The sequence below is a fragment of the Manacus candei genome, unplaced genomic scaffold, assembly GCF_025592945.1.
Source record: "Manacus candei isolate 608988 ecotype Guabito, Panama unplaced genomic scaffold, ASM2559294v1 h1tg000020l, whole genome shotgun sequence".
In the NCBI taxonomy this organism is placed as follows: Eukaryota; Metazoa; Chordata; class Aves; order Passeriformes; family Pipridae; genus Manacus; species Manacus candei.
In genome coordinates, this window is record NW_026138068.1 from 1,835,744 (window position 1) to 1,851,074 (window position 15,331).

At 55.8% G+C, this 15,331-nt stretch overlaps 1 protein-coding gene across 2 annotated transcripts in view; it reads right to left on the minus strand.

Moving 5' to 3' along the window:
• Positions 1–459: 459 nt before the first annotated feature.
• FAM222A (family with sequence similarity 222 member A) overlaps positions 460–15,331 on the minus strand; it is a 30,431-nt gene continuing 15,559 nt past the window's right edge. For both annotated transcript variants that reach the window (XM_051785495.1, XM_051785493.1), the window contains exons 2-3: positions 14,668–14,786; positions 460–3,224 (exon numbers count right to left, since the gene is read on the minus strand). In XM_051785495.1, the coding sequence (XP_051641455.1) occupies positions 2,017–3,224; positions 14,668–14,749 (1,290 nt within the window). In that variant the 5' untranslated portion in view covers positions 14,750–14,786 and the 3' untranslated portion in view covers positions 460–2,016. The remainder of the gene's footprint in view (positions 3,225–14,667; positions 14,787–15,331) is intronic.

Sequence of the window (15,331 nt, forward strand, 5' to 3'; positions counted from 1 at the left end):
GAACGCTCCTGCCAGGGGGAAAACTCAGTGGAAACTCACCAGGGATGACAGAAGGCAGCGGAGGTGCCACCACCACACCAGTGATGGCGGCGGGAGGGGGACACGGTACCTGATCCCAGTGCCCACCACTGGGGCCTGGGGGTGGCGAGGGCCGAACATCCCAGAACATCCCAGAGCATCCCACGCACGCACGTGAGGCCGCAGCCCTAATCCCCAGGGATCTGGGCCACGTGCCCCGTTGGGTGCGAGGCGGAGGCTGGCACCGGGGACTGATTAATGGCTCAGTGTCGTTAACAGGTTATTTATAGGTGCTCCTCCATGCCCTAAAAATCTGCAGGGAGCAGGGAGGGGTCCCAGCTCTGGGGGGGCCCAGGGGAGGCCACAGCAAAGCAAAGAGACTCCAGAGCACACATCCAGCGAGATCCTGGTTTTACTTTGGGAAAAACACCATCCGGACACACGGCTTGCGGGTTTTGTGTTGGTTTTTTTTTTTTTTCTTTTTTACCTTTTTTTTTTTTCCATTTGTTTTCTCATTTTTAAAACAATATAGTGCAGCCAGCACTTCTCACAGTAGAATATAATGGTCAATTTTAGTATAAAAAAAAAACATTCTCAGAGATTTGTAAATGCACTTAGTGCTTGAACAGGCTTTCAGGGATACAGTACCTCTTTTCCGAGCACAATCACCTTGGGTTTCATCAGGATATTATTCTTCTTTTACCTTTAAACATCAAAACACTTTGTATTTAGTGGTGAGGAGCCTTTTTTAAATGAACAAATCTATTAAACACGGAATTACACAGAGTGAATAACGGACCATAACGAGCATTTTGGAATTGTTGGGGGGTTTTTTTTTAAAAAAAAAGAGAAAAAAAGGAGGTATGTGAGTGCCCTGGTACCACGGTCACCTCTAACCCAGAACCAAGGTAGAACTGACAGTAAGGGGGAGAAATAAAACAGCCTGGAAGTGTGAGAGCTGGGGGGTTCCAGGGGGAGAGGGGGTCCTGAACCTCCTGGTTAAGTGGGAATAGGAGCCGGTGGCCACTGCCGGGCCGGGTGAGAGGAGGAGGATGAGGAGGAAGAAGTGTGGGAGGAGACTCTGTAGCAGCCAACATGTAGATGTACAGCCTAGTCAACTAAAAAAAAAATAATTAAAAAAAAAAACCAAAACAAAAACAAAACAAAAAAAGCAAAAAAATCTGTTCAAGTTTTCAAGTGTTTTTCTTAAATAGCCTCCAGACTGTCCCCAGTTATTAGCTTTAATCAAAGCAGTGCAAGTTACGGACTTCAGCTACAGGTCAGGTGGCAGCTCCCTGCGGCCACACGCCGGCCACACACCGGGCTGGGACCGGCCACCACTGGGCTGGGACTGCTCACCATGGAGCCTCCTGGCCACCACTGGGCTGGGACTGGCCACCACCGGGCTGGGACTGGCCACCATGGAGCCTCCCGGCCACCACTGGGCTGGCACCGGCCACTGTGGAGCTTCCTGGCCATGGCTGGGCTGGGACCAGCCACCATGGAGCCTCCTGGCCACCACTGGGCTAGGACTGGCTACCACAGAGCCTCCTGGCCACCACTGGGCTAGGACTGGCTACCATGGAGCCTCCTGGCCACAGCTGGGCCGGGACCCACCATGAAGCCTCCTGGCCAGCCACAGCACAGGGCTCTGTCCCGCACGGACCCGGCGCTGCCAGTGCGTGGCAGAGCCTCCCCTCCCTGGATAGCAGCAACTCGTAGCAATTCCCTGTTCACATTCGTGGAGATAAAATGATTTCTGAGCTATATAGACAAGCAGTCCTTCAGCCTCGGCTTCCAGCAGGTCGTGGGTGTATCCAGTTTGGGGACCCCGGTGAAATGCCAGTGTCCCAGGAGCCCTTTCGGCAGCCGACCTCGTGTCCCCCTCCCTGTCCCCCCGCCCTCGCTTCCGCGGTCCAGTACCGGCACAGTGCCGGAGGGGAGCGCGGCTCGTGCCAAAGTCCTCGCCCTGGGTTTGGGAAGAGCAGCATCGGTCCCTTATCTGTAGACGGGCAGGCGGATGTGGGCGTGCTGGTGGTCCAAGAGCCTTGGCACAGACACGGTCTCGTAGCCCTTGCCCAGCATCTGTTCCTTGATGCAGGGCGGGTGGATGTCGTTGATGAGATACTCCAGGGACTGGAGGCTGCTGCTGAGGATGGAGGTATTGCAGAGCGTCTTGCTGGGCAGCCCCTCAGCCGGGGGCACCCCCAGCTCGCGGGGCCCGGCCCCCAACTCCGGCGGGTTGTAACAGTCACTGTTGGGGGTCACCAGGATGCTGTTCCAAGGGGGAGCGAAGTACTGCCCCACTGAGAAGTTGCCGTGCATGCAGTTCAAGGGGGACGAGCTCACCTTCTCAGCCACACCGCCCAGGCCGTAGGGGCGCGAGGCGCCCGCGCACGTCTCGGGGGACTTGCTGAGGGCCCCCCCACCGCCGCTGCCCCCGCTGTACATTCGCAGGTGCTGCTGCTGCTGCTTCTGCTGCCAGACCAGGTAGTCCATGCCCTCGGGGTAGACGCCTGCCTTGGGTCCCAGGGCAGCGGCCGGGTTGGAGCCCAGTGCCAGGTCGGCGCCCTTGCGGCACTCGGGCAGGATGGTGCCGGCGTAGGCGGTGCCGAAGGCGCCGTGCTTGGCTGGGCTGGGGTGGGCGGCCACGACGGCCGGGCAGCCCGGCTGGGCACCCTGCGCCTGGCACTGCTGATTGATCTGGTAGATGATGCTCTGGATGGAGGGCAGGTTGGAGGGTGGCAGGGCCAGGCTCCTGCCCGCCAGCGGCAGCACCGAGGCCGCCACCGTCACGTTGGGCACAGGACCCTCCAGCTGCTTCTGGCTGCCGTGGTAGCTCAGCTGCCCGGCGCAGGAGGGACCTGGAGCTAAAGTGCTTGAGGCGGGGTAGGGAGCGACGCCCACCTGGGCGGGCGAGAGCTTAGTCCGCTTCCCCTCCGAGTTCTTCACCACGCTTTTGCTGGAGGCTTTGACGATGGCCAGCAGACCCTGGTAGCCGCCGGCGTGCAGGGGGTAGGGGCTGTACCGCTGCCCTGTGGTGTCGTAGCCATTGACCGTCCGGTTAAGGTGCTTGTGCTGGGGGACCCTGATGTTGGTGGGGAAGATCTTGATGGTCAGTGGGCTGTTGGCCACCTTCTGTGCGTAGGCGTCCAGCTCGGCGGGGCTGGGGTAGCGAGGGGAATGCATCGGTGCCACCGTCTCACCTGTGGGGGCAAAGGGTAGGGTGAATCTGGCGTTGCTGGGATGAAGGGACCTGGCACCCCTGCACCCACCACCCCCCCACCGGATCCCACTCGCTCCCGGCAGAAACCAGGTCACGGCACCAACCTGCCCCCTCCTGCTGACGGAGTCACTTGTAAGTGGCCTAAAATAAACTCGGTGTGGAGAATGGAAATGTCACTTTACCCAACGGGGGAATCTTTCTCCGAGATTGGATTTAAACTACATTATACAAGCAATTTCATGGGTGCTTTGCGCTGCTACGAGAACCTCACCAAAAATGGAAAAGCATTGCATTTACCAGCCATAAATCAGCAGTTCCTATAATGAGCACAAAAATGTCACTTTTATGCAATTTTACAGATGAACAAAACTGGTGAAATTAACTGTGGTAACCTACTGGAGTCAGCAAAAGCCACTGCAGAAAAAAAAATTATATATGTATATAGTTTTGTTCCTTTCAAACTCTTTCCTGAGCAAGTTTCTGCCATTCTGGTGTGAAAACTCATTTGTCGTTCCCATTATACTTTCATTTGGAGTTTATCTTGAGTATCCAATGAGCCACCAACTGTGAAAATGATTAAATCTACAAAATCTATCTAATAGATGGAATAAATTAGGTGTTTAAAATCTACACACACACACACACACAGAAGCACATGCACGTACACGTCGGCACATGGGAATGATGGTTCCCAGCTGGTCCCCAAACTCCCAGCCCTGCCAAGGGATGTCTGTGGCACACGAGGAATGCCAGACCTGGTGCCTGCTCAGAGGAAGGTTTTGCAAGGTGGAGATGGTCATATTGGAGGGGCTGGGGCTGGCAGCCCCCACCGAGGAGACCCAGCCCTCCCAGGAACCCTTTTTGAGGATCCCGGGGTGTGCAGCCCCCCTGTATCTGGGAGCAGGGGACTGCAGCCTCCCTGCTGGGGAGTACTGTGCTCCCGATCCACCAGGACCAGCGATTCCTGATGCCACCACGTGCTGGGTGGCAAAGTCACCACAGAAGAGCTGCACCACTGGGTGCATTTCGCACCCCAACAAAGGCATTTCCTGTCCCAATCCTGCTCCGAGTGATGTTTCCATGGCTGTGGCATGCTCGGATGAAACAGGCACTGTGTTAAAACCAGGATTCAGGGGAGGGGGGCATTTGCAGCTGTAGGGCACCACATCACCCCCCAGCATCAGAGAGGTGTTTGTGGGGGAGGCAGCAGCGATGCCATGGCCTCTCTCCAAGCTCTCCACGCTCTCTATTCTCTCCAAGCTCTCCATGCTCCCCGTGCTCTCCAAGCTCTCCATGCTCTCTGTTCTCTCAAAGCTCTCCATCAGTGCAGTAATTGAACAGGCAGGACGCAGTGCCTGCGCCAGCCATTCCCCCCATTAAGCTGATGTTATGGGCTTTTTACAGGTGTCTTAAATAGACACCGTTATTAACGAGTGTATTAAGCCAATTAAAACCAGTGCCTTTGAGTAGGATTTAATGGAGCTGCCAGGAGACAGGAGGGCACAGCAACAGCAGCTCCCTCCGGCAGGACACGTGCGGGTGTGTGGCATTGGCCCTGCCAGGGACATCCGGGGCACCAACTGGGCAGCCTCTGGAAAACTCTGGCACACCTGCAGAGCAGCTGGTGAGGCGTGTGGGCACATGTGAGTGTGCATGGTGGGTTCTGCAGGGCACGGGCACCCCCCAAGTCAGCGAGTGCAGGGGGCTGTGAGCAGGACTACCCTGCCCAGTGGCACGGCATGGCATGGCACAGAATGGCATGGCACGGCATGGCATGGCATGGAATGGAATGGTGCAGAACCAGCAGAGCACAGCGTGGCATGGTGAGCCACGCACATCTGCATTCCCCTTCATGCCGGCACCGCTGTCCTTGGAGGTGGCAGCATCGTGAATACTCAATTAACACGACACTAATTAGCTGGTGACACTTGCAGAATCCCTAATGAGTACATTCCAGGGAAATGCTCCTTTCCAAGGAAAAATATTAAAAAGCAAGGGGCTGTTGCTGAAGGGAGTGAGGCGCTGGTGTCACTGCAGCTCCCTGGCACATGTCACCAAAGCCCCGTCCCCAGGCACTGGGGCTGCAGGTGACACTTTTGGGATGGCCCCTGGCACTGCCCACTGCAGTAGTCCTGGTGAGCCAAGCCTGGCCAAGGGCATGCCACCCGCCACCCCCAGCGCCAGTGAGTGCCCGGCTGGAGGGAGCCCTCAGCCGCCTCTGTCACCTCTTTGCACCAGCTGGGTTGGATGTGACAAGCCACCAATTCGGTGTGTTGTCACATATCAGGGTGACGCACCGAACCCCCGCCGGGAAAATTACAGAGAGGCCGATTTCCCGGCGGCTGCCGGCACGGCGGCGGCGGCGGCGCTCCCGCTCTCCGCAGTAATTACTGCTTTCCGACGGGCTGTAATTACTGCGAGATGCAAACTCGCCCGAGCCACCACGTCACCCGTCAGGCACAGCCAGCCCTGACACAGCCACTCACCGCCGCGTTTGTCCCCCTTGCCCACCTCCTCTTGAACTTGGACCATCGGAGCCGACACGCCGGGGCTGAGTGGGATGTGCCACAGACCACCGGGGGCTGACACACGCCACCCCCATGGCTCTTGCCATCCCTAAAACAAACCCAGCCACTGGCAGCAACAAGCATCCACCAACAGCTTCTCCCAGATGTTCTGCTGCCTCCCAGCTCCCTCCCTCACTGGCATTCCCACGGGATGAGTCCGGCACTCCCCAGGCTCCCAGCTCCCCCTCCCTCCCTGACCTGCTCTATTTTTCCAGCCTGCACTCAATAACAGCTAAATAATTGAATCTGCTCAGCAGCCAAAGATTTGGTTTGAATTTTATTGGAATTTTAAATTGTTTTGTTTCTTCAGTATTTTATTACTGTAAATGGAAAATGCATCGCCCGCAGTAATAATCCAATGGCTTTTTATATTACTCCGAGCTTCTGCTCGGAGCATTATTGGAAAGCCAGGCAGAGAGGAGACCCCGGCTAATGGCAGCACGGGCTTATGAGATTATGCCTCCAGCTAAACAACTTTTTACTTTAGCAAATTGGCCACCAAACCCGGCCCAAGCCACAGATGTAAATCCCAGACCCCGCCGGTGCCGCGATCTGGAATAAATCTCGGTTTATGGATCAGGGAGCTCCGGCCCTGCTGTGCCTGGAACAGCGGGTCAGTGCAAAATGTCCGACAGAGATGGAGGGCAGCTGCAGGAGGGGTGGGAGGGGATGGGAGAAACCCCCCAGAAACCTCTCCTGACATGCACACATGCTGCAGGCGTCCCTCGCATCCCCTTATTCCCTGCATCCCTCACAACCCCTTATCCCTGGCTTCCCCCCCATCCTCCCCATCCCCTTCATCCCCCTCATCCCCAGCATTTCCCACATCACCCTCATCCCCTGCATCCCTTGCATCCCTGGTGTCCATAGGACCCCTACGCCATGCCTGGCTGCAGCCACAGCCCTCAAGGGCTGGGAAAAAAGGAAAGATGGGAAGAAAGGAGAGGAAGGAAGATAACCAAAGCCGCTCTTATGGCAGGAGAGACCAAAGCTAATGGGAGACCAGTGATCCAAGGCTTGTGCAGCACAAACTCACACACTCCCAGTTACCCCCAGCCTTGGCGCCACTGGGACACAATGGGCTCAGTGAGACCCAGCTGCTTGGCCCCCCTAATTGCCCTGTCAGGCTCCCCTAATTAACCCTGCCAAGCCCCCCTAATTTATTCTGCTTTTAACTGTACTCTTTAAAGGCCCTAAAGCAGTTACAAAGTGGGGAGTGAGGCCGGGTTAAAAGCACAGCCCTAAATTTTGGCCCTTGGGGCCAGGCTCCACGGCAGTGACAGACCTGATGGGGCTGCTCAGCTGTCAGTCAGGAAGCAATCCAGCATCAGAGAGCTCACAGAGCAGGAGCATCCAGCTCCGGCTCTGGCAATCACGGTCTGCCTGGTTAAAGCAGTTGTGGGATTAAAATGGCACCAGGGAGGATACTCAGGACCAGGAAGGATGCTCAGTATCAAGAAGGATAGGATGGATGCTCAACACAAGGAAGGATGCTTAGCAACAGGAAGGATCCTCAGTACAGTGAAGGACACTTGGTAATGGAAAGATGCTCACAACCAGGAAGGATGTTTAGAACCAGGAAGGACAGGACCAGTGCTCAGCACCAGGAAGGACACTTGACACTGGGAAGGATGCTCAGGACCAGGAAGGACAGGAGGGACACCCAGCACCAGAAAGGATGCTCCATGCTGTTCCCACAACCTGTGTGTTCCCCAGCCTGGTGGGGGACAGCATTCCTGGCTGGGGTCTCTCTTCCCTGGAGGAGGGCAAGCGCAGGCACTGGCAATTTGTGCCTTTAATTTCCAGGCCATGATGCTGCAGGAGACACTGCACTGCCAGGCAGTTGCCTGCCTCTGGAAGAGGACAGGGAGCAGGACATGGGGTGCACAGGGGGAACATTCCAGGGATCACCACCAGCACAGATTTCATGAGGAGAAGCCAAGTGGGAATGTGGCAGCAGCACACGGCACCTCACTGGTTAACAGTAGCACAGACACTCACTGCTCCCTCCCTCCCCTCCATTCCTTTCGAGATAAGATGGGACAATCCTTATTTTTACACATCGAAAGCGCTACAATATTTTGCAATAAATGAAAGAACTAATCTCAGCAGGAAATCTTTATAAAGCCGCCGACAGCGATGTGTGGCTGGAAGCTCCCTGGAGATGCACACAGGCCTTGCCTTCCCCTGGTCCCAAAGGAAAATGTTTTCCACCCTTTTACAGATGGGAAAAAAGCATCAATGGAGGGCTTGGCTCCGAAAAGTGGGTGAAATGTGACAGCAGCCGAAGAAAAGCATCTGCCCCTGCTCTGCCTTCATGTGGTCCCATCGACACATTCACCCTGTGAAGGGGCATTTCGTGGGAGCCCTGAGAATCCTGCCAAACCTTGCCCTCCCTCTTCATCCTCACCGTCCCTTCCCATCCTCACCCTCCCTCTTCCCATTCTCGCCCTCCCTCTTCCCACCCTTGCCCTCCCTCCCCATCCTGCCCTGCCCCTCTTCCAGGAAAGTGCTGACATTACCAGCCCTGAGCTCGTGGTTTGCTCCTGCCTGGCCTCCCAGAGCCAGCAGGGCAGAAGGGCAGCAATTAGGCAGGATTTTTAATTTGCACAGGGGCAGGAGGGGGTGGGAAGGGGAGCGATGCTGGGGGGAGGCAGGATTATGCTGGGGACCTGAACAGACGTGCCAATGGCTCTTATTAAAAAATAAAAGTGCTGCAGCCTCCAAATGAATTAAATTCTGTGAGAGTCGAGAGTTCATCCCCAGCTTTGGGACCAGGATCCCTCTTCCTCTTGCAGCAAGGAGATCCCAATGCCTTCAAAGCTTCAAAAAGCATCAAAAATCCCCTTTTTCTCTGCCTGTCACACTGGGAACAGATTTTGTAAGAGCTAAACCCTAAATATTTGCAAAACACTTGGAAGAAACCTCAATATTTGGAAAACACTTGGAAGAAAACAAACAAAAGCTGCTACATTTAACAAATCAGCACAGTCCTTCAAGTTTGGGTCTGAGCCCCAGGTGGCAAAGCTGCTTGGGCAGGAACTGGCTGCACTGCAGGGTTGGAGGGCAGAGCCTGGCACAGCCAGGGCCAGGAGCTGGGTGTTGGGGCCAGTGACCCCTGGTCAAGGGCAGGGCAAATCCCGGGGGTTCCAAGTGGAGCTGATGGGTGGCTGGGGGTGCTGCCCTGCCCAGACCCAGGGTGACCTGGGCATGGGGGTGCAGCATGGGACAGAGCAATCACAGGTCCTCTGAGTCCCCCATGCTGTTCTTGGAATGCTGTTGGGTGCAGGGACCACTGGCACTGTGTCCCCCATGCCACACTGGGCAGGTTGGGCTGCTGTCACATCGCCCTGGCTCTCCCACCCTGTGCTGTGCCATGGTTTCTATGGTGACAGTGTCCCCAGGATGGGTGGCACAGAGGCCACGGCGGATGCAGTGGAGGGTCCCCAGAGCCCCCCCCAAGTGCAGGGACCGCAGGCACCATGACCAGCACCCTCAGCACCACTGCACTGTCCCCAAAATCACTGCAGAGTCCCCACTGTGGGCCCCCCCAAATCCCGGCACGGAGCATCCTTGGTGCCAGGAGCTGAGACAAACACACCCTGGCTCCAGGGGCTTAAATTAAACCAACTACAGAAATAATAGTGGGAGAAATCCATCTGAATAACCGTAGGTGGCAAACCCCGCGCGGCAGCGCCGGAATCTGCAAAGACAACAAAATTCATGACAAAGCACAAAGGGAAGCGCCGGGCTTCGCCGTCCCCAGATATTCATCCGTTAACACGTTCCCTTTTTAGGCTGACATGTCATTTCAGACGGGCCTTTCTTCCTCCCCTTTCTTCTCCCCCTCGTCGGCGCGCGGCTCTGCCGAGGCGGCTGCTGAATTGGATCACCTCAGGGCGAGCACTTTATTATCTGCAGTCAAAGCGTCACCACAAATACCCGTCTACACACACACGTGTCACTTCCCATTTGTCTCCTCCACGAGGTATTAGCGCGGTGCCGTGCACAGTGCACCGGCCACCGCAGCCACCGTGCCACTGCAGCCACCACAGCCACCGTGCCACTGCAGCCACCACAGCCACCGTGCCACTGCAGCCTCCGTGTCATCATGGCTACCACTGGCCACTGCAGCCACCATGCCGGCACAGCAAAGGCCAGTGGTGCAGGAAGGGGGCCATCACGCCCATGAGGATGCCCCAGTGCCACCCCAATGCCACCCTCATGACACCCAGATGCCACTCCAACACCACCACAGTGCTGCCACAATACCGCCCCAATGCCACCTATATGTCACCCGACACTGCCCCAGCACAGCCCTGATGCCACTCCAAAGACACCCTGAGGCCACCCCAACACAACTGCCATGCCAGAGCCATCCCAGTGCCACTCATCTGAAGCCAACAGAGCCCTGAGGCCACCCCAATGCCATCCTGAGGCCAGTCCAACACAATGCCATGCCAATGCCATCCCAATGCTGCCCCAGTGCCACCCTTTGACACCCAACACAGTCCTGATGCCAATCCAATGACATCTCACCACACAGTCACTGAGGGGACCCTGCAACCAGGAGGGGATCCCACCACCCCCAGCAGTCCTGCAGCTCCTCCCAGTTGCCCCCCAGCCCCTCTGCCCATTCAGCCACAGCCAATTAGTGTTGGAATTAATTTAAGACACAGGCTTTGCACTGCTGAGGGGAGCAGGGTGGGTGCCCCCAACGCAGAGTGCCCCATCCTGGGGTCTGCCAGTGCCCAGCAACCTGCTCTGTGGCTGATGGACCGGTGTGATCCTGGGAAGTTCGGACAAAAAGCAAAACCCCCTCGTGTGCCAGGGTGTTACCAGCCAAGCCCATCCAAAATCCAGGGCTCTGATCTGGTGAGAGATGGGCACTGAGCAGCCCCCCCCTCAGCCTCCATCCCCACCATGCACGTGACCAATGGAAAAGTGTTTTTGCAGCGATTCCTGGCAGGGAAAGTGCAAGTCAACAGCACATTTTGGGCCCAGCAGTTAATTGAACTCCTTTTTATGGCATGTACATAAATACACAGAACCATCATTAACCGATCCCTTCCAGAAAGTGAAAATGAAAGAATTAATCTTACTTCACTCATGTGTAACCCCTCATGAAATTAAAATGATATTTTATGGGTGTGTACATGAGCAGAGCCTCGCTGCAGCCACTCTAATGAAAATGCCCTTGGAATGAGCAGAATTGGGTAACGAGGAGCCATTAAACAGGCCTTCATCCCATGTGTAATTAAACAAGTTTATCACTGATGAGAGTCCCTATGGGTGAGCGGGGAGAGGTGTAGGTGATCCCAGAGCTGGGTCTCCACTTGCTGAGACCTGACCATCACCTCTCATAAGGACCATCCCTTCTCATTAGTGTTTTAATGACAGACTTTGGGAGGGCTCATGCCATCCCCAGAGAGCCATTTATGACACTGTCCCAGCAGGGCCGAGGTGACAGGTCCCACAGGAGGATGTGCACAGTGAAAGAATCATGGAGTGGCATGGGTTGGAAGGGACCTTAAAGTTCATCCCATTCAACCCCCTACCATGGGAAGTGACATCTTCCACTAGCCCAGGTTGCTCCAAGCTCTGTCCAACCTGGCCTCGGACATTTCCAGAGATGGGGCAGCCACAGCTTCTCTGGGCAACCTGTGCCAGGGCCTCAGCACCCTCAAAGGGAAGAATTTCTTCCTAGTATTCCATCTAATCCTGCCCTCTGTCGGTTTGAAGCCACTCCCCCTTGTCCTGTCCCTCCATGGTCTTGTAAAAAGTCCCTCTCCATCTTTCTTGTAGGCGATAGAGGATGCTCCTGAGATTAGCATGGAGGGAGCTCTGTGAGCTTGCCCTGTCTCCCAGCTCCCTATGGATCCCAGCCCCTTAGGGGGATACACATCCTGCCCCCCTCCTCCAGCCAGCCTGGGGCTGTAACATTTAATTAAATACCAGCCACCGCTCCGTTACTGCCGAGAACAGGAGCAGCAAAGAGTTTGGCCAAGCTGAGAGGGGTATTATTTGATTTATAATTTAAATAAAGCTCAGGATTCCTGTAATGCACCCAGAATAAAATCAAAAGGGACCAGGCTGCTGCAGTTAATTGGACGTGATATTTTCCTGAGGATGATGCTTCTCCACAGGCTCCTGCTCCTCGGCTGGAGGCAGGAGGCACAGGCAGGGCTGTGAGGGCTCTGGCACCCTCCTGCATCCTCCTCCTTGAGGATGTAATGCCAGCATGCTGGGCTAGGGCCTGTGGAACAGCCCTGGGAATACTGGCTGGCAACGGCGAGCACGGCAGCAAAGTCACCTCCAGCTTTACCAGGATGGATTTTGTGGGATGCTCCAAGCCCACTGGAATGCGGCTGCATCGGTGCGGGGGGCACGGAGACGGGGGGATGACAATTAGCAGGAGAGGCAAGGGGCAGAACTGGGGGGCAAAGGCACTGGGCTGGGAGCTCCCTGCACGGGCAGGAAAATTAGTCAGCTCACCTTTTACGTGAAATTAATACCAAAATTAATCAGCAGCGCGGGCAGGATAATAGGATTTCACAGTGGTGCCGGGCCAGACAGCCAATGTGCCGAGAGCCAGACTCATTTAATATCGACAGAAACAATGCCAGAGGACAGAAATAAGACCCATAAAGATAATTACTGAGATACTCAGGAGCAAATTAAGTAATCAGAGGCACTTCTAAATTGCGCCTGGTTTTAAGAGAACGCTCTCTGTGTCGATTACCTACACGGGCGTCCCGGAGGCTCGGCCCCGTGCCTGCTCTCCGGCCCCTCTGCACCGCGCTCACCGCAGGTGCCATAAATAAAGAAGGGAAAATTGTATTCCAAGCCAGATGCGTGGCCCTGGATGTCACCTGCAATTTAATCTGCGCTGGTGGGAGGCAGGGAGCAGCGAGACGGGCCGGATTGGCCCATAATGAGCGGAAACATACGGGCAGCTAAACTTTGATTAAGGTGACCTGGCTGGTGGCGGCCGGCGGCGAGCGCAGCATGGAGGGCTGGAGGGGAGCTCAGCCCTGCTGCCCACCCCAGGGGACACAGGGTGAGCACAGTCCTGCCCGAGGGATGGGTGAGACCAGTCAAAAACTCTGTGTACTTGGTACCCTGAGCCTGCCAGGGTCCAGCGTGGGGCCAGACCACTGCTATCTGCCCTCATCCCACCGGTGCAGCTCCAGAACCTCCAGAACTCTGGGGCTGGGACTCTCCCAGGACACACACAGTTGCATCCAAGAGCAGCTCTCCCCACAGTGTCCTGCCATGTGGTGACAGCACCCATGGGCTCCTGCTTCCTAAACCTCCTTACTTCAGCATCATAGTAGTGTGGGAAATGCTGGAAAGCACCAACTCCATGGCAGGAGAGTGCCCCTGGGCCTCACCCCATGAGTCGAGATGGTCTACAGTGCTGAGCTGTATCCAGGGAATGCTGCAGGGACCAGCAGGTGTATCCTGAGCTCAGCATCACACCAGCTCAACACCAACATATTCAGTGCTGAACACCTCCAGTCTCCAGCAAATCCTGCCAGGCTCATCCTGCCCACAGGTCTTGGACCGTGTGGGCATGGCTGAGCTAATTATCCCTTCACAATGAGGTTCTCCAGGAGCAGGACACCTCATGCCAGCCCTGTGTCTCATGATGCTCAGGCATGACGGACTGGGAATAATTTTACAAGAGTAACACACATTTTCCTTCCAGGCACTAAAAAGGAGGAGACCTGGGCAGCACCAAGTGCTCTGATGCAGTGCAAGCTGCTTCCTCGCCTGTGACATGTGGGTGCCCATCACATCACCTCTGGACTGGGTGCCCTGTTCCCTGTGCTGGATTTGGGGAGCTTCACACAAAAAATCATGGAATCCAGAACAGTTTGGGTTGGAAGGGACCTTAAAGACCACCCAGTTCAACTTCCCTGCCATGGGCAGGGACACCTTTCACTAGACCAGGTTGCTCCCAGCCCTATCCAACCTGGCCTTGAACACTTCCAGGGGTAACTTTCAGGGATAAAATAACTTCCAGGGACAAAATAACTTCCAGGAATAAATAACCCTCCTGGCTGGCAGTGTGATCCACGCCCCACCAGAGTGATGCCAGGGGTCCCCACAGGGGCAAAGCATCGCCCAAACCCCATGCCAGGCTCACTCAGCTGCGTCGGGGTGCCCAGGTAGAGGGAAAAAAAAAGTCTCCAGGAAAATCCAGCTCATTAAACAAACGCCCGGGGGCTGTCACAGCCTAACAAGCAGAGCTTTAGCAGCTGATTTGTCTTCAGCCGGCAATGTTTAAAAATCCAACTGAGACCAGCAGAAAAATATCCACTCCCCTCTTTAAAACACACATTCATCACTTGAGAATCTTAATGCGTCTTTCCCAGCCGGGGAGGTCAAACACGCCTGCCTAAAGCAGGCTCATTAAATATACATTTAATCACGGTTTGGATTGAGAGACAAAGGCTGGGAGAGACAGGTGCTTTGCCGGAGTGACCTTTTGGATCCCATTTTAATGTAACTAGTTTACAGCTTATCTGAAAGGCCAGCTCCTGGGGAAGGCGAGCTGCGGCAAAACGGGGAAAGTAATTAGGGGGGGAAGGGCTGGGGAGGTTTAGGGGGCTGTGGGCTGGCGATGGCACCATCCATTGCCGCCGCTGCCACGCTTCCCAGGCAGCTCTGCAACATTTGCTGAAGTTGGACTTATCAACCACAGCAACCCAATTTAATTTGCTTATCTTGGCTCCTTCCTCCCCCCCTCCTTCCCGCTTCTCCTGCTCTTTTTAATTATCGGTTAAATAAATGTCTTTTTCAATAAGGGAAACAGCATCAAAGCGGGCGCCCACCCCCCCAGGCACTTACACTTGCGCGGCTCCAGCGCCTTGTTGGGGCAGGGGAGGTGTTGGGCTGGGGGGTTCTGGGTCCTCTGCAGGCAGGCCAGCATGGTCTGGGTTTCCTGGCGGGCGCTGCCGCCCCGTACCCTGTGAGAGAGGAGAGACATGGGTGAGGGAGGGGACCTGCCCACCTCGCTGCCATCACTCTGTGCCCACCCAGTAGAGCCAGCAGCGGGATCTCCACAGCACTCAAGTGCCCTTTGCTCCTCTGGAGATCAATAACTAACTCGGAGAGCCTGAAAGAAATAGGAATGTATATAAAAGAAATATGAAGGTCTCAGTGGGTGATCTGTGCTGCCTGCAGAGCTTTCCGCTCTTCCCACCGGGAAGGGGGCAGAGCTGGGGCATCCCCACGGCACCGTGCTGCAGCAGTGCCAGACTGCTCTGCTGGCGTGCCAGCCAGCACCTCCCGGCACAGAGTGACCCCGGCCAAGGCTGGGGAAAGACAGTGTTAACATCCCACTCGGGGTCCTGGGATCTGTCGCCAGCTCCCAGCTGGCATCAAAATCTGCTCGACAAAAGCTGGAGGGGTCAGGCCAAAGTCACTGCCGCCACCGCGCTGCTCACTGTACGTCCTTCACCAGCCGCCGCGAGGCTGTGAGTTATAACCAGTTGCTGCTGACACCCTCCCA